Source organism: Toxoplasma gondii, chromosome XII, assembly GCF_000006565.2.
Source record: "Toxoplasma gondii ME49 chromosome XII, whole genome shotgun sequence".
NCBI classification, from domain to species: Eukaryota; Apicomplexa; class Conoidasida; order Eucoccidiorida; family Sarcocystidae; genus Toxoplasma; species Toxoplasma gondii.
The window spans coordinates 2,477,512-2,497,597 of record NC_031480.1 but is presented as its reverse complement, the minus strand read 5'-3'; the positions used below and the strand labels follow the sequence as shown (position 1 = coordinate 2,497,597).

The window sequence follows — 20,086 nt, the reverse complement described above, 5'->3', positions numbered from 1 at the left end:
CTGTCCAACAGAATTAGTGAAGCGCCCTTATGCATAGCTGATAAACAATTTAAGCACAAGGCCTGTGGGCACTCGTAGTTCAGTAACCTGACAATGCATGGATCCACTGAGCTAAAAGCCGTAATGATGCCTAGTTGCTGGACACTCAGTTGGATTTCTTGTTCCCCTAGTTTCGCGTGTTTTCCATGCTGCCAGCGAAAAACGTTAGTGTGTGCCAGCTTTGAAAAGGAGCCTGTGGAACGATAAATATCTGTGAAAAAAGCAGGATGTGAATTGAAAAATAAATCATCCATCAGTGCAATATGGCAACCTCAAACCTCTCACGCGACTTCCTCCGCTTTCAACTCTCCAGTTGTGTAGACTGTCTGCCCGCAGTTCTAGTAAAAAACTGGAACACATTCGCATGCGTGACCACCGGGACGGCCAAATCCTGTACGTGTCCGCATCCCGTATGGAAGATGACGAAAAATAAACAACTACGATGACTACAGAAAAACCTAAGTATAGAATAGTTATCGGCCAACGACCGGCTTCACATCTAAGTACTTGCCAGCAACAGACAAGCCCACCGCCTCGGACTGAGCAGTCACGTGTGTTCACCTTCCCCGTTGTTTTATCAAAACGCTCTTTTGCCTACTGGTTCTATACTACGATGTTCACTTCGAGCTTGTCCCAAAAGCCGGGAACCGCGGAAGTCCCCATATCCCATGTGGCTGAATAGTTGCTTGTACTTTAGACACCGGTAAGTTTCGACGTTTGGCTTGGACTTCACCGGACGCGTAGCTCTTTCGAAATCCGATTTCTGGTGAGACAGTCGTGTAGAGGGTTTTGACACTATTTTCTTTCGTATTCTTGATCGGTTGCAACTGGTAACCAGAAATAGATCTTCTCTGGAATGCTGACACTCTTCCGAGCCCGGGGCTCCGCGGAATTCTGCCTCGGCCAATGTCTTTCGGTGATCGCCAAAAACTGGTGGCATCTAACCACACGAGAACATTCGCTGTTTGGCACGTGCCGGCTCGCACATCAACGCTAAGCTGTATGAATTTACTGAGAATGTTCTTCTGTATTCGCTCCTTCAGATCTCCAGTGTTGTTCAGCGTTGTGTCTCGCATACAAGCGGGACCGGTGGTGATTATGTCTCTAACGTGGAACCACAGAAAAAATCCGTATAAGAGTTCAGTCAAACCTGAGGCACTGGGTCTATGTATTGCACTGGAAAAGCATTACTGAACCCGTCGATTCTTTCACGTAGAACTGGTCACTCTACTCAGCGCAAGCTGGTCTGCGAATGGTACGGAGCGTTCTAAGCAAATACTCTGTTTGTTTTTGGAGACCTTCTCCCAAACCGACAGCCTCATCGTGAATCTCCCGCCAGTTTGGCTGGGCACGCATTGAGCCACCAACTCTGCTGCTGCCAGCAACGCGTTCTGACCCCCATGAAACGGGAGAGGGTGATTGGGATCCTGAGACCACAAACGCACCAAGCGACCTAGACACACCGATGAAAAGACTTAATTTCCAAAGAGCGGTTGAGGGCCAGTCCATCACATTTCGTCTGTGTAGGCATACGCATAAAGATATGTTTTACTTTTATCGATTCAGGCCCAGTGCTACCCGCAACTAGAAGTTATGGGAGGCTGTGCTAACTCATGGCAGCCTGGCGCCACGAGTCTATTCTCTTCTCGACATGCATGTGCGACCGTACAGCTATCTACATCTACGTACATAGACAGACCTCAACATTCGCCTACTCTCATTATAACCGAGAGAAGACTGCGAGCAACTCACGATATGTGTGGACACCCGAACGGACACAAAACCACTTTTGATTACCATCTCTGCTCGTGTTTAAGGAAGTTTCGTCTTCAGAGGCAGGAGCAGCTCCCACACCCGCGACTCCACGCCTGTCGGTTGTACAGGCATCTCCTTGAAAGCTGGCTTTCTGTCCACGTTTCCGTAAGTGCGTATGCGTGCCCTCTGGCCCGCATGTCCGCGGGGATTTGCCCTTTTTTCCACTCAGACGCCTCCCGTCTGTCTCTCCAACAAATTCCGCGGTGGGAGACATGTGCTCCTCAGCGTCTGTCCGTTCAGTTGCAAAGGCCGCCTGTCGGTCGCGCCTCGCCTCTCGAGGAAATCGCGTGCCAAACACAAACGACTGTTTGTTGTACGGACATCCCGATGTATCCTGCAAACACCCATAACACGAACCCCGTCGGACGAAAACACAGAAGGTTTGAAATATGATGGTCTTCTCCACGGGCGCTTGAACACTGACATGTCTATAAACTTTGCCACAGAGATATGTATGTACATTGCCGAATCCGAGTGTGACAGCCTGGATGTACAAGCTACAGGACTACCTCTCCGCGAGTGAACAAGGCCCTTGTCAAATGTGAAAGGCTAACATTCCTGCAACCGCGGGCGTGGACACCCGTTTTTGCACGCATCTCCGCTGAGACAGAGATGAATAGCATACAACGTCTACGCGACGCATGCTTGCGACTTTGAGGATTCTCCAGACGAAGACAACCACGGTCTTCGCACGAGGTTCGTATCGTACCTTGTATGCCTTGCCGTCTGGGCCTGCGTCTGAAGGTGGGGAGGCTGTCCACACTCCGCGGCGCTGAAGAATCGTTTCCTCGACTGTATCTTTGAGAATAAAAATTTCCACGTGGACGTCACGCAGTGCGCCCATTCGGTGCGCCCTCGATATCACCTGTAGATGCAAGAACAGCAGGCGATATACATCACGCGAGACCTGCGAATCGAGTCTCCCCTTTGATTTGCACATCCCCAAATGGTCTTTTCTCCTCTTGCGCGGTCACAAGAAAACCACTTTGTGGTGACGTTGCACGAGACGAAACTGACACCTCTTGTCAACTGCACAATCAGCGCCTGCGCTTTTCCAGGGCGTGCTGTGGAGGTTGGCCTTTAGCCTTTCATGTATGTCCATACATGCGGAGACACACGGCCACTGAGGCTCTCGTGTGCCGTCCCTCTTGACTCGGATCACGAATCCCGGAAAAGGTCAGCGAATCCAAGGCCAAGAGCAAAGTGAAACTACGCTCCCTTTGAGTCGTGAATTGATGACGGATGAACACACTGTAAGCAAAGTTCGACTTTCACTATTCCTAAAGATTCAAAGAACAGCAAAAGACTCACAAGCTGCTGATTTGGAGTGGAACAACTTGTAACACCGTCTGCCATGCTGAAGGCAACATGATTTCTCCTTTTACCTGCTGCTCCACATTTGGATCTGTTGGAGGATCTGGCAGAAGGACATGGGATGCACAACTCAGGTCAAGGCCATGAGCGCCAAGCTGTGTGGAGAGGAGAAGGACCATCGTTTCGGTGTCTTGTTGAAAGCTCTTGAGGGCCTCTACTCGATTTGTTTTGTCCTGCATCTGGAGAAGGGAACGGAGCAGCAGCACACGAAATGACGCCGAGGCCCCCGTACCGCGTTTCATCGCCGCATTTTCGTTTTGGGCAAGTGCACGTCGATCCCCCGAAACTCGTGATACGATGGCATTTAATTCATCAAGGAGGCCACTGTGACGCAGTATCAAAGGGGGGCGCAGTAGAAACAAGATGTAGCGCCTTTTGTGTTGACAAGCCGCAGCCTCAACGCTTCTTCCGTGGTTCTCTTCCCCATCCGCCGCCCACCCGCCAGTGAAAGCGTCTTTGATTTCCGTGAAGACCGAGGTACACATTAGATGGTCTCCGCGTCTCATCGGGCTGTAGTAATGCTAACAGGGAAAAGCGTCCAGGGTAATGTTTGAATCTCGTGCAGTTGAAGTACCGTTTATGTCGCTACGTCTACTGAGCACGTTTCCTTGCTGCAGATAGTTTTCCACTGACATGCGAAAGACACAGAGGGCAGCGACAACCGGCATGAAGGGAAAGAGAGACGAACTGAGCCGACTGCAGTACTGGAAGAAGAGGAGACGACAGCAGGGAGAGGAAGACAGCGAGTATCGACGAGGTGTCAACTGGGAACAGATCTTGCGTGCGCCGGAGTTTCCACGCGAGAACTGAGAAAACCGACAACTACGGAGCACAGACAAAGGAAATTCACCTTCTCGTAAAAGTGACAGCATTTCACGCTGTGTTTCTCCAGGAAGCAGCCGAGGAGGAAAAGGTTCTCCCACAGAGACGACGCGACAATGATCTTTGGACAGCGCTTGATTAGGCGATCTGTGCCTCGCAGTGATGCAGCTGTCTCATCTCGCCCTCGTTTCTTCAGAATGCCTCTGTTGCCGAAGCCAGCCTCCGATTGTTCTCCTTGTCCGTTTCGCGTCCCCGCGACAGACGGCGAAGAAGAAACAGGAAGCGATCCGCACATCGCCTTCACCTGAGTCGCGCAAGAAGCTTCCGAGGAGAGCAGCGAGTTCGGATTTGTATGAACCTCGACACCTCTAGGCTCGCTCGCCGCAGCTGCTTCAGGCTTTCCTCGACCGCACGTCTTTCTCTCTTTTGCCGCCTTTTTTCCTGTCCACGTATCGATCGCTGCCCCTCCTCCAAGCTCTGCCTTCGGAGATGCAAACCGAGCACGACCATCTGAAGAAGAGGACGAAGATAACGACGAAGAGGAAGGAGATAAGGAAGAAGAGGAAGATGAGGAAGAATACAGAGATGCATCGGCGAAGCAGACCTTCTTCTTGGGGGTCGCGAGAGGACCCCCGTCGCTTTCGTCGCAGGTGTCATTGTTTGGAAACCTATATTTCTCGCTCAGCTGTTCCTGGCTGTTCATGTCCAGAGACGACAATCCCGGAAAGGCGCCAGCAGCCTGGGAAGCCCCATCGATTGCCGGTCTCTGTCGCGGCTCCAAGAGGCTCTCTGGAATGTTATTTTGAGCAAAGTCTCCCGAGTAGATGATGTGGAGGATGCGCCGAACCACGAGGGCGTTCTTGCTCGAGCTGAAGAATATCGCGTCTTCTTCGTCAATTTCTGCGTCGTCAAACTCCTCTAAAATCTCCCGAGTTGAAATGCCTCCTGAAAGCAGAAGGCTCAGCAACGTCGCTTCTCGCCGAGCAGCCAAGGCTGCGCCCCGAGGCCCGCATGCCGTTCGCCAGGTGCCTTCGTTTCCTGAAGACGATGGAAACGTAGACGAGGCGAAGCTCTCAGACCTCGACCTCTGACTCGAGACGCACTCTCCCAAAGCACGGAACGAAGAAGGATGTGCAAAGGCGCTGGTGATGGGAGAGAAGGTGGAGGAAAAGGAAAGCGACGAAAGGCTAGCAGGCGTCCGCCAGGACAAGTGACCTTTTCTCGGAGAGGAGTGTGGAGCACGAGAGGCCGAAGGCGAAGTCCCAGGCCGCCGATTCGAGAACGGAGACAGAACGTTCTTTGTCTCGCCTCCATCGTCCTTCTCATTGAAATCGTAGGCAAACGCATCCTCCACGTCGACATATCGAGGATAGGTAAGTCTTCCACCTTGGTCTCCCTTGTCTCCTTGTCTCACACCCGCCTCACTCCTCCCTTCGCTGCCTCCCGCGCTCGCGATCACCCCCAGCCCCCCAAGAGCCCCACGCGTAAAGCGCGCGCTGTTCATCCTCGGATCGTGCGTCAGCGTCGGCGCCGCTGCCGAGGAGACACCGGGAGTGGCGACGTCCGATTTGCATGAGCAAGACAAAGGAGATACTTTTGGAGTCGCGATGGCCGCCAAAGAGCCGCCAAACACGACCGCATGCCCCCCGCGACCTGAGTTCGTTTTCTCACTGCCCCCCACGATCTCTGGGGTTGGCCTCAGTCTTGGAGTCCCCTGGGGACTCCCAGCCTCGGCGCAGCTGGCCGTCGACGCGCTCGGAGAGAAGTCATCTTTCCCGAGAAAGGCAAACGCGTCGTCTCTCAACTGTCGCGAATGCTCATCCTGAGGGAACCACCGGCGGACGATTCGCAGTGTTTCTGCTGACGCTCGAAACGTACGTTTTTCCTTGACTTTCTCGACTAACCGCGGAGCCAGAGTCGATCCAGGCAAATGCGCAGGAAGAAGGTTGGGGAGGCCTCCTTCGTCTCTCGGCCCGCTCGCCACCTCACTCAAACGCGTCTGTCCTCTCTGGTCCGCCCGGCGCCTCGCTGCGGTGTCCAGAGCGTTCTTGCTCGGTCGCTCTTCAGATGTATCCTCCGGACAAACCCCCGCCGACCTCGCATGCGAAGCAGCAAAGACAGCCTCAGCTCCCTGAGGGGACAGAGGCCCCCCGACAGCGCCGACGCACGCCCGGTAGGTTTCCACTTCCATCACGAGTGTCTCTCCGTCGTCTCGTCGACTCGCGTTTAGCTCGTCAGACTGCATGCATCCAGAGAACAACCCCCCAGCTCCCCTCGGACTCCCGCGGCTGCCGCCCAAACCACGGTCGGGAACGTCCTCTCGGTTCCCACCCTCCTGTCGATCTCGCCGAGCCGACTGCTGATTCCGGAAGATGAGCGATCGCCTGTCTAACTCCGCGTTTGCTCGCGCGCCTCGCGTCACCTTGAAGGGCCAGTCGAACGTGGTGTTGTGCTCCACTGGAGGCTGCAGCCGGTCAAAGAAATCTGCATTAATCGGTGCATGCGGCCAGCAAAGCGGGCAGTGGCGCAACGGCGGTCGACGGCACAGCTGAGAAAAACAGGGAATGACACAGGTGACATAGAACCACGTAGAACCACAGTTTCGCGACCAAGGTACTTTGCAGGAGCTGCTGGATGTTTGGGGCCGCAGAGGAGCTCGGTGGCTTCTGGCATGGACTTTGTCTACTCAGCAAAAGCGAGACACAGAGGAATGAACTCGAATCCAGAAAGTGACTCTGAAAAGGGACTCTGAGCAGAAAATGCGAGAGAAACAGAATGACAGCTCAGGCGTCGGTGGACTCTGCGAGGAATCGAAGGAAATGCGAAGCGGGGAAGAACGGCAGCACCGCGGGAGACACGAAGAAACAGCAGACTCCGTCAACTCATAAGAACGTCAATCAGGTTGTTTCTATGAGTTCAAGCAAACGTAGAGCGATTAATTTAAAAATGTATAAGAAATGGACATGTGTAAAACGCAAGGCATCTGATCAGGGTGTGATCTCTTGTTCGAGTCCAGGGTGGCCAGGAAAAAGGACCTTGTTCATAGAGAGGGTCTTGACTGGGAAACTCGAGGCCGATGCTACCTGACCAGGCGAGATTGCATGCGGAGGCGTGTGGAGACAAAGCAAGCGAGGAAACCGAGTCGGCGACTCCAGCAAAGAAATTGGAACAGTGAGAAACAAGGAAGTCGACTGCACCTGGCAAGGGTGGCAGGCCGGTAAACGCAAGCGAAGAAAGGCACTCATTCGCGGGAGGGGAGAAGGGCATTTCAGTATGTCTTTTCAGAGGCGTGAGAGGGAAGGGAGTTTGACCTGAGAAATGGAGAAGGTAGAGACGCTTCGAGATCCAAACCACTTACGTTGTCTGAGAAAATCTGCGGGAACAAGCACTCTGTGCAAAGCAAGTGGAGAGAAGGACAAGGAACGAGAAGTGGAAAGCGAATCGCCTGACGGCACATGTCGCATGTTGCGTACGTTCTCTCCACTTTGTTCAGACGAAGATAAACCTGTGAAAGAAACACAGAAACAACACAGCGTCTTGGAAGCTCCCTTGCGTACAAATGTACACAGAAAGACAATGGTGCATATGTACGTGTACTCGTTATTTCACATTCTACCGATTTACGTATCTGTGTATGTAGTCATATATGTGTGTCTCTCAATACATGGAAGCGACCAAAAGGAGAGGTGAGTGCTGCTGGCTCTAAAGGTCTGGTTGCCGACGACAATAACGGCTGCGGAAATGAGAAGAACATGCGAAAGAGACAGGTGGTTTCCCAGTCTGCCTTGATTGTCAATTCCAGCGTTTAGACCTCTGGAACGTTTCTGCTTGCGGACACAAACGCATCTCACCTCGACTACATAGGCGATCCTCTCGAACTGGAACTTGTACGGGAACTCGTTGTGGTAGACTGCATGCTTGTTGGCGAGCATCTCAACGGCCTCGTCGACCCACTTGGTCAGAATGTGGAGGTGAGACTCCGACTGAATTGTGCAGCTGAACCGCAGATTCCAAAGAGAAGTTGACGCCTGGGCTCGCTGGCTTGGATGGAGAAGAGAATCCTAAAGACAAGCACAACAAACTATGCAGGGGGAAGAAGAGAATTCCAGACGAAAACGAGACAAACGGTCCACAGAGGAAGAAGAGGCTTTCAGGCACAGGAAGACAAAGGACATATAGAGGAAGAAGCGAGTTCTGGGTATAGACACAACACAGACGGCTCATGGATCGGTAGAGCAACAGGACCCGTGTAGACGTGGAGTGTGTCACTGGTCGCACATGCATGCGCAGGCGCGGAATTACGCATGCACGCGAAACTGTCTGCATGGCGCGAACGAGGAGAAGGAAGCATGCGCGCGCGCGAAGTTGCGGGAAAATCCATGCATCGGAACTGTTACGAGTAAGGATCTATGAGAAAGAGATCTACACTTGTTTCTGTCCAGATAATGAGGCATCTCCCAAACAAAGGCGCAACTGTTCCGAAGCCATCTGCGTTACACACAGACCAACAGACAGGGCGATTTGAAACACAGACCGCTACATATATATATATATATGCATATATCTAGAGGCACATATACTACCATGAGAATATACATATACACACATGCGTATAGATGTATGATGTTTTGAAACACAAGGTGAGCTGATCGTTTTACTCCGCTTTTGGAAGCGGCAGATTATACCCAGAGACCTGCATGTGCAAGTGCCGCCGTCGCCAAGTCATTCTGCGATATTTCATTCTGCGTGGTTACCTTGTTTTTCCTTGAGTAGTAGGTGCAGAAGAGATTTCTTTGCATGAGCTGGACAAGGTCGTTGTACGTCGTTCTCTCTTTCGCGGATGGCTCGATTCGATATATGGTTGGGCCTCGCAACGCGGGCAGACGCTGGCACTGTTCTTTGCTATGCCGGACGAGGCAAGTATTGAGAAGCAGCGCAAGTTGAAACAGTGCAGAGGCTTCTCCTCTCTCCAACAAAGGCCGGCAAATCGCAGCTTTCAGCGGGCTGGTTTTAGTCGCCGATACACCTTCACATAAAAACAGAGACGTCACACGGACAACAACATGCACATGTAAAAATAATTCAGATTCCTCAATACCAGTCAACCGGTTCGTAGCACCTCTTCATATCTTACCTGAATGGTATTTTCCAGCATATGCGGTGTTAAACGTGATTGCATCCAAAACCGGTTTCGATGTACATACACATTATATATATATATATATATATTATATTATATATGAACTATGTATGTATATACACAAGGTCACAAAAACAGCCAAAGTCACATGATAGAGTGTGCTCGTATGTACAGATATTCCTGAAGGAGCTTCGTAGTCATTACAATCAAAGCGTGTGTGCCTGCATGTGTACAAATGTATTTGTAGGACCTTGGATGGGATCAGGCGCTGTACATGGTGGCATGTGCATCGACTGCCTCTGTTGCGGCGCATCTCAAGACGCCCTGTTCTGCATGGAAAGAGAGGTATACGGATCTATAGCTGTTCAAACGAGGGGGGCAAGCATCGAAGACAAACGCACTGTCAACTAAGTCTGTTCACTTTGCGTACCACAATGACGATATGGCAGAGCAAAGGGATGTCGCAAGAATTCCAACAGAGCCGTTAGTCCTGTCAAGCTGTGACGCAGCGACTGGCGACTCGTCGGTGTGCCTGTGAGCACCCATCTGAGAAAAGCGCAGCGCGCGAGGCAAAAGGTACAACGGCGTCGCAAATGCGAGTTGAAGACGCGCGAACTCACACAGCAAAGACCAACACTCCGCACATGCAAAAACGGAGTTTCTTTCTCGTCCGTCTGCGAGAGGAGAAGCTAAACTCGTCATCCTCATCCGGCGCCAAAAATGGATAAAGAAGCGCATGCACACGTTTCTACATATATATATATATATATATATTTGATAATTACGTGGTCATCCACTTACACGATTACCACATGCATACAGATGAATACAGACGGAGATAGATACATGGATTTCATCATCACCTGTCTGCAAGAGACGAATATATGAATACCTACATATGCACGGATATATATAAATATATATATATATATATATATGTATATATTTCATCGCCACGAGTTTGCCCGAGGAGACGTCAAAGGTGTAAAGTTTTTTCACGGACAGGACGCACACCCGTCGAGGAGGTGAAATCTCAGCTCTTGGTACCGCCCACCATCCCGCGCGTGCAGTTCCGAAACTCACCTTTTGTCGGCGACAATCATCCGGCAAAGCTGGACGTACTGAGCTGTGCACCTGGAGAGGCTGTGGCCTTCGTCGACGACGAGTCGCTGCCAGTGAATCGACAGAAGGGGGCTTCTGGATCTGCAGAATCTTTCGCCGACATGCCCTTTGCTGAGTCCGGCGCCAGCACCTACTTCGTGTAAAAGCCGCGCAAGGAGCGCCCCCGAGGCGGCCGGAGCGTCGTCGCCAAACGCCTCCGTTTCGCCTCTCCTGTCCTGCGAAAGAAACGGACTCCCGGACGATCGGCTGTCTGCGTGAACCGAGAAACGAGGCGTTCCCGCCACGTCTCTCCCCCACATCGCCTCCTCGACTTCCTGCGGGGTCGCCAGTCGTCTGGACTGCTTCGGCAGTTGGAGGACTTTTCCGCTGGTCTGAGCGAGCCGGGGATCGGTGTCAGTTCTTCGCTTCTTCGACCCCGAGAGCGACCTCTCTGGCGCCTGGCCTTGCGCCCAGACAGACGCAAGACAGCGCTGAAACTCGGCCGTCAAAAAATGTTGAGAGCAAATCACGAGGTGACAGGAAGCGAGCTCTGCACGCGTCGGCAGCGGGACTGCATGCGCGCGGTCACGACGCTCTAGCACGAGGACCTGCGAAAACATGCAGCAGGCAGATTGTCGAAACGGACTCTTCGCGGATGCACCTCGCTCTACACTGATGTCGCACGCTGAATCCACGCAAGTCGTCGCGAATCCGATCAACAGCCATGTCCGAACCCAGGCGAATCATGCTCGGAACTGCCGGGGAGTCAAACCACTTTCCCAGACGTCGCGAGACTCAGCTTCCAGAGATGCCCAAACGTTTACAGTGGCCAAGCTGACAGTGGAGAAGTTCTAGACTGTCCTACGAGGCACCAACGTTGTTTCACATCGGTTCTGCTCGAGGCGTAACGTAAAAGGGGTCATGCGCCCACTCGTACAGACACCGAGAGAGCAGTTTCAACAAAGGCACAAGTGATGAGGAGAGGGTGAAAACAGTTCATCTCGCGCTCTCTTGAAGAAGCCCTCCACAGAGTGAATGGGGAGACAGGCGCCTGCATTCGCGACGAGTTTCAGCTAAGGAAACCCAACAGGCGCCTGAGGTCTCCAGCGATGGGAGAAACAAACAACAAGCGCCGAAGAACACACACGAGAAGAAAAAACGGGAACGCAAGAAAGAGACAAAAACGCCTCAACGGAAATGTTCGAGAGAACTCGGTAAAGCAGGCGCAAGAACTTTGGGAGGAACGGCTTCGCGCGACCGATATTAAGCAGACGTCTCAGGGATCGAGCTATGAACTGCAACGGATTCTGGTTCTCGTCGTTTCAGCGTTTCAACGCTTTCCTTTCAGCAGCCGCTTGTGGAGAAGACGCAAGAGGGGAAGTGACGCGGCCGGGTGAATGAGGCTGAAAGTGGTGGACTTCACAGTGTCCTACGACTTGAAGGAGCTTCCACACTAGCTACGTTCTAGGCGTTTGCAGGCACCTATATTGGAGCCGCCTACCTTCAGCCTGTCCACGTCGTTGCAGTGCGACCAGGAAAACCATTTCTTCACTTCCGAACTCCAGTGGTTGACGAGGGGAGTTGGACAGACAAGGAGAGTCCCGTGAGAAAGAAGAAACTCTGGTGGCTTCTGGGAAGGGATATCTTGAGGTCGTGTGACAGGGAGAAGCCTGAACAGTTCGATGTCTTGCTTCGAGAAGAAGTCTTTCGTATCGCAAGCCAGGTCTTCCCTCCTCTTCTGTTTCTTGCCTCCCCCCCGTCCGTCCAGTAATCTTTCGCCTTCTGTCGCTCTCCTGACGTATTGGGAGTCTTTGCACTTTCCTTCCTCGTGTCTGCTCCCTTCGGCCTCGGCCGCCCTCTCTTCTCCATGCTCGGCGCATGGGGAACATGTCGTCGGATCCGCGGAAGACTGAGACGTCCCCGAGGCATGCGTTTCGATCCCGCCTGCGTCTCGAGTGTCTTCTCCCTCGAGGTTAAGCGCCATCACAGTTCCGCCGCCCTGCTGTCTCCTCAGAGTTTCGCCTTCGTCAGCGCCTCTCACAGTCGTTCTGCCGGAGGGCTCCTCGACCTGTTCTTGTCTTTCAACAACATGCGCTTCTTCTTCGGTGCCCTCCTCGTCGATCCTCCTCTCACGAGAGGGTGGGGAAGCCAGATTCGCATGCAGACGCCTCGCGCGCTCATCGGTCGCGATCTGGTCGCTCACCTCTCTGTTGACCAGAGACCTGAGAAGCGCGTTGGGGTCCCCGTGTCGAGTTGACAGTGTCTGAACAGCGTGGACGTTTGACAGAAGAAACCCAGGTAGACAGAGATAGCACGGAGGAATGAGGAAGAACAGAGGGAACAAGCAGAAGCAAATCGAGTGACGAAACAGAGCGGAAACAAGGATAAGTAATCGCATGCAGGAGCAAAGAGAAGATGCGGAGATCAGGCACGTGCGACAGTTACAAAGTGGTAGTTGTCCAGAGCATCTGAAATGAACGTTTTTCGAAGACCCAAGACAAGCGTAACCTTCTCACAAGAGGAGTCCAGCGGCAGTATGTCCCTCTACTCCAGCACCGCACAAGCCCCTTACACGTGACTGTGAATTTCCTAGAGCAGGAAGGCACGGGCAGAAACATAAATGTTCATGAACTAGACATGCAGCTTCGAGGGTGATAAGGGTGCGGTTACACGTTTTTTATAGTCTCTCCTTGTACAACCACTATCCACTGATGTACATATATATATATATATATATATATATATATTCGTGTAGATGTACGCAAATATATATGATTGTGGAGAGGCATGCGTCAACGTCTGCATCCTTGTTCATGGAGCTTTTTATGTCATATCCTATAGAGCCAGCGAAACACGAAAAAGTGAAGTGTGTAGAAATAAGAGGGTAAGCCGCTTCGAGAGGGATCTCACAGCGGGGGTTCTCCCCAGCCTCCCTGATAGTTTTCTTACACTCGACAGCTGGTGATAGATCCTCTTCATTTTCTGCATCAATTTCTCTGCCTGCTGTGAGGACTCATGAAGATCTGCTTCGGAAAGCAGTTGTCGAGACGCGAGCTGTGTAGCCACATCCCGGATGCATGCAGTCTGTCGAAATGTCTCTGCGCCGGGATCAGTCCCGTCCAGAGTTAACTCGCGAAGCTCGCTGGGAAGCGACTCTGCCGGAGGCTGAAAAAACACGACGCAACTCTCGATCCCACAAGCACAGTTCGTTCTACCGTACCTACAAACACCCCAACATATGCATATACTTAGATACATATATATTTACATATATATTTACATATATATATATATATATATATTTACATATATATATATATATTTACATATATATATATATATATATTTACATATATATATATATATATTTGTATATATTTACATATATATATATATATGTATATATGCCTATGCCCTTTGATATACGTGTTGATGCACAGGGAGGAATCAGGTTCCTGCACGTGACTGTGGCGCCTGGGAGATACCGCAGACGCAAGGAGAAGTCCAAGCAGATATGGCTGGGTTGAGATCTTTCCAGAAAGACCAGCGCTCCTTGTTTCCACGCGAGGCGGATCGGGGACGATGAAACGCACAAGGACACTCGCAGTTTCTTTTTGGATTCCAAGCCTGCGGCTCGTTCCTTTCGCGGTTTTCAGTTGCCGCAGTCTTGAGCCTCGAAGTATGTCAAGCAACGCGGTGTATACAGAGTCTCCTCGAAGACCATACACTTGCACACAAGCTGAACTCTGACCTCTCAAACGCACCAGTGAATAGCCGACCAAGAACTTGGTCCGACCGAACCGGCTGAGCGGCTTTTCCTCGCCGAGGGAGCCAGACGAATGTCGAGATAATGAAGGACAAGAGCCTCCACTCCCCTTCGGGAGGTCGAGGAAAGCGACAGATCCGTCGGCGGGAGACACTCCGGCTTCGGCCTCGGAAAGAAGCGGATTCAGCTGTGGGTAGGAAAAAGCGCTCCTGACGCCTGAGACAGCATGCGAGAAGCACAAAGCGAAACGAATCTTGAAATTCCTCTGTAGAGGATCTTGGCTTTGTGGTTGAAAACAAACAGATTGTTATTCACTATCCCAGGCACTTCAAAATCAAAGACGCATGACAAACGTCTTACATGTTTTCGAAGGTCATGGGGATCCCGGCGAAAGATGCAAAACCTTTCTCTTACCTTGTTCTCTGAAATACGAGTTGATTTCGTTGGCCGCAAACTTCCACACGTAGCACTGGCTGTCCGTCTCTGCATCGTCGAGCCCCTGCGTCTTCTCTCTCTTTTGTCCTCTCTTGTCCCTTTTCTCTGTCGGCCAATTCGAATTTCTATCCTTCTCCTTATCTTCGTCATTACTATCTCCTCCACTCCTGTCTCCTTCCTTTCCGTCCAATTCATTTTCGTCTCCTCCGCCGTTGTCTCCTTTACCGCTGTCTCTTTCATCTCTGTCTTCTGCAGCGTCGTCTGCTTCCGGTCTCTCGCGGGGTCTCTGCGAAGGCTGTCGCCGGCCTGCATGCAGTCGAGCTAGATAGCCAGCCATCCACTCCTTGACAGGGCGCGCGACTGTCGGCAGGCGCCCCATGCTCTTGACCATGACGGAGAGCATCGCGAGCGTCTTTCCCAATCCCGGATCGTCGCAGAACAAACCTCCACCACCTCTCGTTCCTTGCGTCCATCCCCGAATGGAAACGAGAGACTGTGTGTCTCCGCCCAGGGAAGGAGACAACGGAGACACCTCGGACGAAGACGAGAAAGAAGAGCCAGAAGCGGAAGACGGCACCGAAACAGAGTAGGCAGATGACGATGACAACGAAAAAGAGGAAGAGGTGGATGAGGCAAAGGAAGAAGGAACAGATGCTCTGTGAGTTTTTGCATTCCTGTGCTTGCGGCTGAATCCGATTGCACAGAGGCGGGTGTCCGAGTTGAAGTAGAGAGAGAAAGCTCCAGTGTCTGTCTGCGGAAGTGCGAAATGAGGCGGGAGAAAATAGAATCCCTCCGATCCTCGGTCCGCTTCTTCTTCCCTCTCGGCCAGCCTTGACGCTGGAAACGCCGCAGAGAAATCTGCTTTTTCTGACGCGTAATGCGTCGTCTTTTCGCCCGTGCATGCATCTGAAGCGTGCGAGGGGAACGACGAGAACTCTGCAGAAGACGAGGCCTCAGGGGCACCAAGGTGTGGTTTCCAGTCTTGAAATTCCGATGGATGAGGAGCGGCTAAGCACGCCAACGACGCGGTTTCACTCAGAAGAAGTCGATACGAATAGCCAGCCAGAGCGCCGGGTGTCTCTTTGTCCGCCTTCTCCTCCAAACAGAGCTCGACTGGTTCGCCAGTCTCAGCGGGTGTTCTCTCTCGTGCGTCGTCGCTTTTCACCCGTCCACTTTTCTCGTCTTTGTCATACGCGTCCTTCCCCTTTAACGCCTCATCTGCTCCTGCCGACCTTCGACGCTCAACGCCTTTCTCACCGGTCCTGCTCTCGCCCCGCAACTCTACATGTCCTGCATTGACGCTGTGCCTCGAGGCACTTGTGGTCGTTTCTGTTCTTGCAGACTCGCATCGCTCTTCCACGCTGTCTTGGCCTGCATGCATGTAGCCTGCAGCGCCGCGGGACGTATCGCTGTCCTGTGAGTTCGCTGCATCCGCGCGCCGAGAGACGTCTCCCCATGCAGCCGCTTGCCGGGGTCCCGCAGAGCCAGTTAACCACGCATGGTGAGGCAGCTGAAGCTCTGTCCACTTGGCCAAGAATTTGAGAGCGTCATCTGCTAGCCGGCACTCGCCGGAGAGGACATCTCTCTGTTCGATGCTCTCTCTCTCTTCATCTCGTCGATCGCGATCTTCTCCCGCCTCGAAATCTGCCTGACTTCCGGGGGGGCTCTCTGCCGCTGGCACGCTGGCTACACACGCCGGAGACGCGGCGGAACGGTCCGCATGCAGGTGTCTCGGGCGTTTTGCGGGATGCATGCAGAAACAGAACGGCGGCGCCTGCGCGGCGACCCGCCGCTCCCGGTGTCGCAGCCAGAGAAGGCCGTGGGTCTGGTGCGTGAACAGACCTCCGAGAAAAAGATTTCTGCTTTCTTCTCGCGCGAGCGTCGCCTCGGGATCTGGGGCCTTTGAGGGGGGCAAATCCAGCAAATGCGGGGGGGCAGAGGCTGCAGCCATGCTCTCTCGCGGAGGTTGCGCGTAAGGATGCAGAAAGCAGTCGCCCACCATCAGCTGGAGACCGGGAACAACTGGCTCCGCCAGCAGGAAATGGCTGCGGTTCGTCGTCCCGAACGCGGCGAGAGAAGCTGGATCCAGAAACGCCAGCAGCATGTGCAACGCCTCATGCGTCAGCCTGCAAATGCCACACTTACAGCGAAACAGAGAGGCGGACGAAGCCCCAGAGGTTTTCTCTTGCTGTCGCGTATCTCTTGTGGGGAAGGTCGAGTTCGCATTTTTCGTGAGGGAGGACGCGAGGAAGTGCAGCAGCGAATGCGGCGGAGGTTCGTCGACCTGTAGCCGCCAAGCGCTTTCAGAGACAAGGTCGTACGCGGACTGAAGCGACAGAGAAGCTGGAGGACTGGGGAAGTGCCTGCTGCACATCAGACCCCCACACGACGCGACCAGACGCGCTCCCTTCTCTCCCCCCTCGCGCCCAGCGGCAAAGACGGTTCTCACAAATCCAGCATACACTTCCCATTCGTCTCCGCGAGTCGCCCCGAGAACAGCAAGAGGCGAAGAAGCAGACGACAAAGACGAAGCAGACGAAGAAGACGAAGAAGACGACAAAGACGAAGAAGGTGGCATTGTCTGCGCTGAAGAGGAAGCAAAGACAGGTTTGAGAGGAAGGCGAAGGCGACTTAAGGTCCGGAGAGGGAGAAGGTGTTGAAGAAGAAAGATTTCGGAGGCGGAGGCGAGGAACTCGTTCGGAGCGAACTGCGACGCCGCGTTTGTTCTCTTCATGAGAAAGGGACTGCATCCATCGACACAAATCAGAAACACAAACGGGATAGTTCCCAGACTCTCCCCTCTGCGCGACCTCTTGACACACACACACACTGTTTCGCGGACCTACATGCAGCGGTGCACAGACGAGGAAACACACAGTCGCGAAGTATGTTTCTGGTTTCTGCACGGCGAAAGACAGAGTCTCACTGACCCCCTTCTTTCTCGTCCAACAAGCGCAGGAGCACTGCCTGCGAAGAACCAAATTCAAGACCGTAATAGCCGGGAACGGCCCGAGATCACGCGAGGAATACGGATGGCAAGCCTGAGCGTGGACTACTGAATACGAAGAACGAAGAGCTTCACAAGCAAGCACCCGCGAGGATAACGCAAAAGCATGCTGCGACGTTTTGCACGGAAGGCAGAGTTGGGGGGGCAAATACCAGGACAGGACAAATCTCCTTCAGGAGCGGCAAAATGAAACGGCCTCCCACATGCAAGCAATTATGTGTGGTTTTCAAAGTAGGGAAACCGAGGCTGGCATAGCCTTTTTTCCACATGCACTCGTGCAAACATAGGCGCCGACAGAACCACCGCCCACCCCAGGAATGGATGCCCATGTTCGAACTCCACAAGAATCTCACACACACACACGTATGTCTACATACAGACAGAGGCAGCGAGCGCTAGACAAATATTTCTGGAGTCAGGGCGGAGTCCAGGAGCGGGTGCAGGTGGTTTCAAAACGAACCTGATATTGATCCATACGGAGAAAATCAGTTGAACTGTCTCTGTGCGTTTCGCTGTCGTCTGCGATGCCGTCCCTGTCGCGTCCTCTCTTTGTCCTTGCGACGAGCTGCGTTTTTCTTCCTCATCCCTGCTCCACCACGCGGCCTCGAGTCTCGCCTCCCAGGCCGCATTCGTCGCGCCACAGAGAGACAGGAGAACGTCGAAGCACGTCCGGTCTCCAGGTGTCTCTTCTTCTTCGCTGTCTCTCGCTCCCGGCGACGAGGACCGTGAAACAGAACGAGGAGGCTGGGGAGAGTGAGAACGCCCACCTGACGAGACAGCTGTTCCGTTGGCTTGGGAGGAGCTGCTCTGCTCTCCTTCGCGTTTCAGCCGATACCCCAGCCAAATGCAACCTTCTGTGCGGTCTTCTGAGGATGTGGGTGGAGCAACAAAGTCAATCTTTGCGTTTTTTAGGTGGCTTCGCGACACCGCGAGAGGTAGACATCCCACAGGAAGCCAGAGACTCGCTGGGAGGCGCCAAACGCGAGACACAGAAGAGACCGAGTGCTCACTTAGGTCCACCGACGCCCTGGCGCGTCTGCGGAGCCGCTCTGATCCCCGTAGCATCTTCACAAGCACACACGTCTAGGGGAAAACGAAAAGGAGAGATTTTAGGAGACCCAAATGCACAGAGAAGTTTGCACGCGTGTGTATGTATACGCTTCCCCTTGGCGAGTTTGGGGAAGGAACTGCTCAGCGCTGCGGCCGCATACACATTTTCTCTAAAGTCAACGGTTTCGGATTATACGAGAAAGGGGAATCCATCACTGAAAGTTCTCTGGACTTCCACGAACTGAGATGCATACGGTCTCAAGGCATCAACGGGGTCTCCTGTGTCCCGGTATTATCAGCGAGTTCGGCGGCCTGATGCAGAGTACGCAGTTGGCGAAGCCTTCAACGGGATTACGGAAAGGCGTCGCGAGCGAGAAGGTTGACTTGTCAGTGGCTGTTTAAGAGAGGGAACAAGAAGAAGGACGGGGAAAGAAGACGAAAGTAGGGTACGCAAAAAGGAAATCGCGGAAACGGGCGCCGAGAAGCAGCAACCAGCAATGCACGCTATTCAGCGTCCCAAGTAGCGGACGAGTGGACTTTGAACAGTCAGAGAAAACACGACGGATCCCTTCGCTGAAGTTCTCGAAACCTGAAAGAACGGCAGAAACGCACATCCGCGTTTGCCTTCAACTTTGTTTTCAGTTACAGTGTCGTCCAGAACGACTCATGGCTGTTCCGGTGGGTGGTCACAGCATAAGGCGATGTCTAAAATGAGATAATTCCTCAGGAGAATGAAGAGCGCTGTTACCACAGAAAGAACTTTCAGGATGAACGGCTCTCTAACCTCCTTCCTACTGGCGAAGATCCAGAGAAAAAGGAAAGGAGATCAGAAAGACTGAACACGAGCATGTCACGCAGAGCAGCACATCCTTGCGTCCAGCCGACTGTGCAAATATCGAGGGAACATGCGAAAGAAACGAGCCTCTATGGACAGGGAAACGTCGCGAGAAAGAGAGGGGTTGCTTTGTGAAAAAGAAAAGGAGGCGAAATGGATTCTTCTGCCGGGAAAATCGGGAGAAGTTGCCCTCAAAGAGAAGAAAGGAGCGAGACACACACGAACCGCGAATTGAGAGACTGCCGCCTGACCGCGGGGATGTCTCCTTAGGAAAACATAGGAAAGCACCGGAGTGAGGATATGTGCCCTCTTTCGAGAAGGAAGAAAGCGATCTCTCGAAGGAAACACATAACAAGTGGCAGAATCGCGTGAGCAAGAAAGAGAAACTTCAGTCGGGAAACTCCGGCTCACTGACCGCTTTGCTCACAGACAGTCCCGCAAGTCGATGGCTTGCAGGTTTCGCGAGAGCGGTCGCCGTGAAACGCGAATCTCGGTGTTGAGACCCAATTCCTCAAACGCACAAAGTGACGGCAGAAATTCAGAACGGAACCTGCGTGGAAGAACGCTGCAGATCTACACAGCTGAACTCATCCGTTGTCTTTCCAGAGGCCCGCGTCCACCTAGCGCTACAGGACGAAAAACGCCGATATGTGAGATCTGTGATACCATGAAAAGGCAAAGCAAGCAACGGGGTCCCACTTT

The 20,086-nt window shown here is 52.8% G+C and overlaps 1 protein-coding gene across 1 annotated transcript; it reads right to left on the bottom strand.

Moving 5' to 3' along the window:
• Positions 1-1,071: 1,071 nt before the first annotated feature.
• On the bottom strand, positions 1,072-19,682 carry TGME49_245720 (SWI2/SNF2-containing protein). The gene is made up of 15 exons (XM_018780757.1): positions 17,960-19,682; positions 14,472-17,236; positions 14,056-14,273; positions 13,241-13,456; positions 11,793-12,554; positions 10,274-10,899; positions 9,621-9,736; positions 8,805-9,076; positions 7,902-8,111; positions 7,409-7,555; positions 4,079-6,598; positions 3,240-3,407; positions 2,564-2,719; positions 1,837-2,188; positions 1,072-1,466 (listed from the first exon to the last, which is right to left on the bottom strand). The coding sequence occupies exons 1-15, from the start codon at positions 18,562-18,564 to the stop codon at positions 1,267-1,269; spliced, it is 9,333 nt and encodes a 3,110-aa protein (XP_018634895.1). The 5' UTR covers positions 18,565-19,682; the 3' UTR covers positions 1,072-1,266.
• Positions 19,683-20,086: the final 404 nt, after the last annotated feature.

Bases quoted from the DNA above. Each gene is read 5' to 3' on its own strand.
- TGME49_245720 (XM_018780757.1), bottom strand. From the start codon at position 18,564: ATGCTACGGGGATCAGAGCGGCTCCGCAGACGCGCCAGGGCGTCGGTG. The intron at 17,237-17,959 runs GTTCGTTTTGAA...CGATGGATGCAG, and splicing joins TCCGTATGGATCAATATCAG to TCCCTTTCTCATGAAGAGAA. The intron at 1,467-1,836 runs GTAATCAAAAGT...TTGTGGTCTCAG, and splicing joins CTTAAACACGAGCAGAGATG to GATCCCAATCACCCTCTCCC.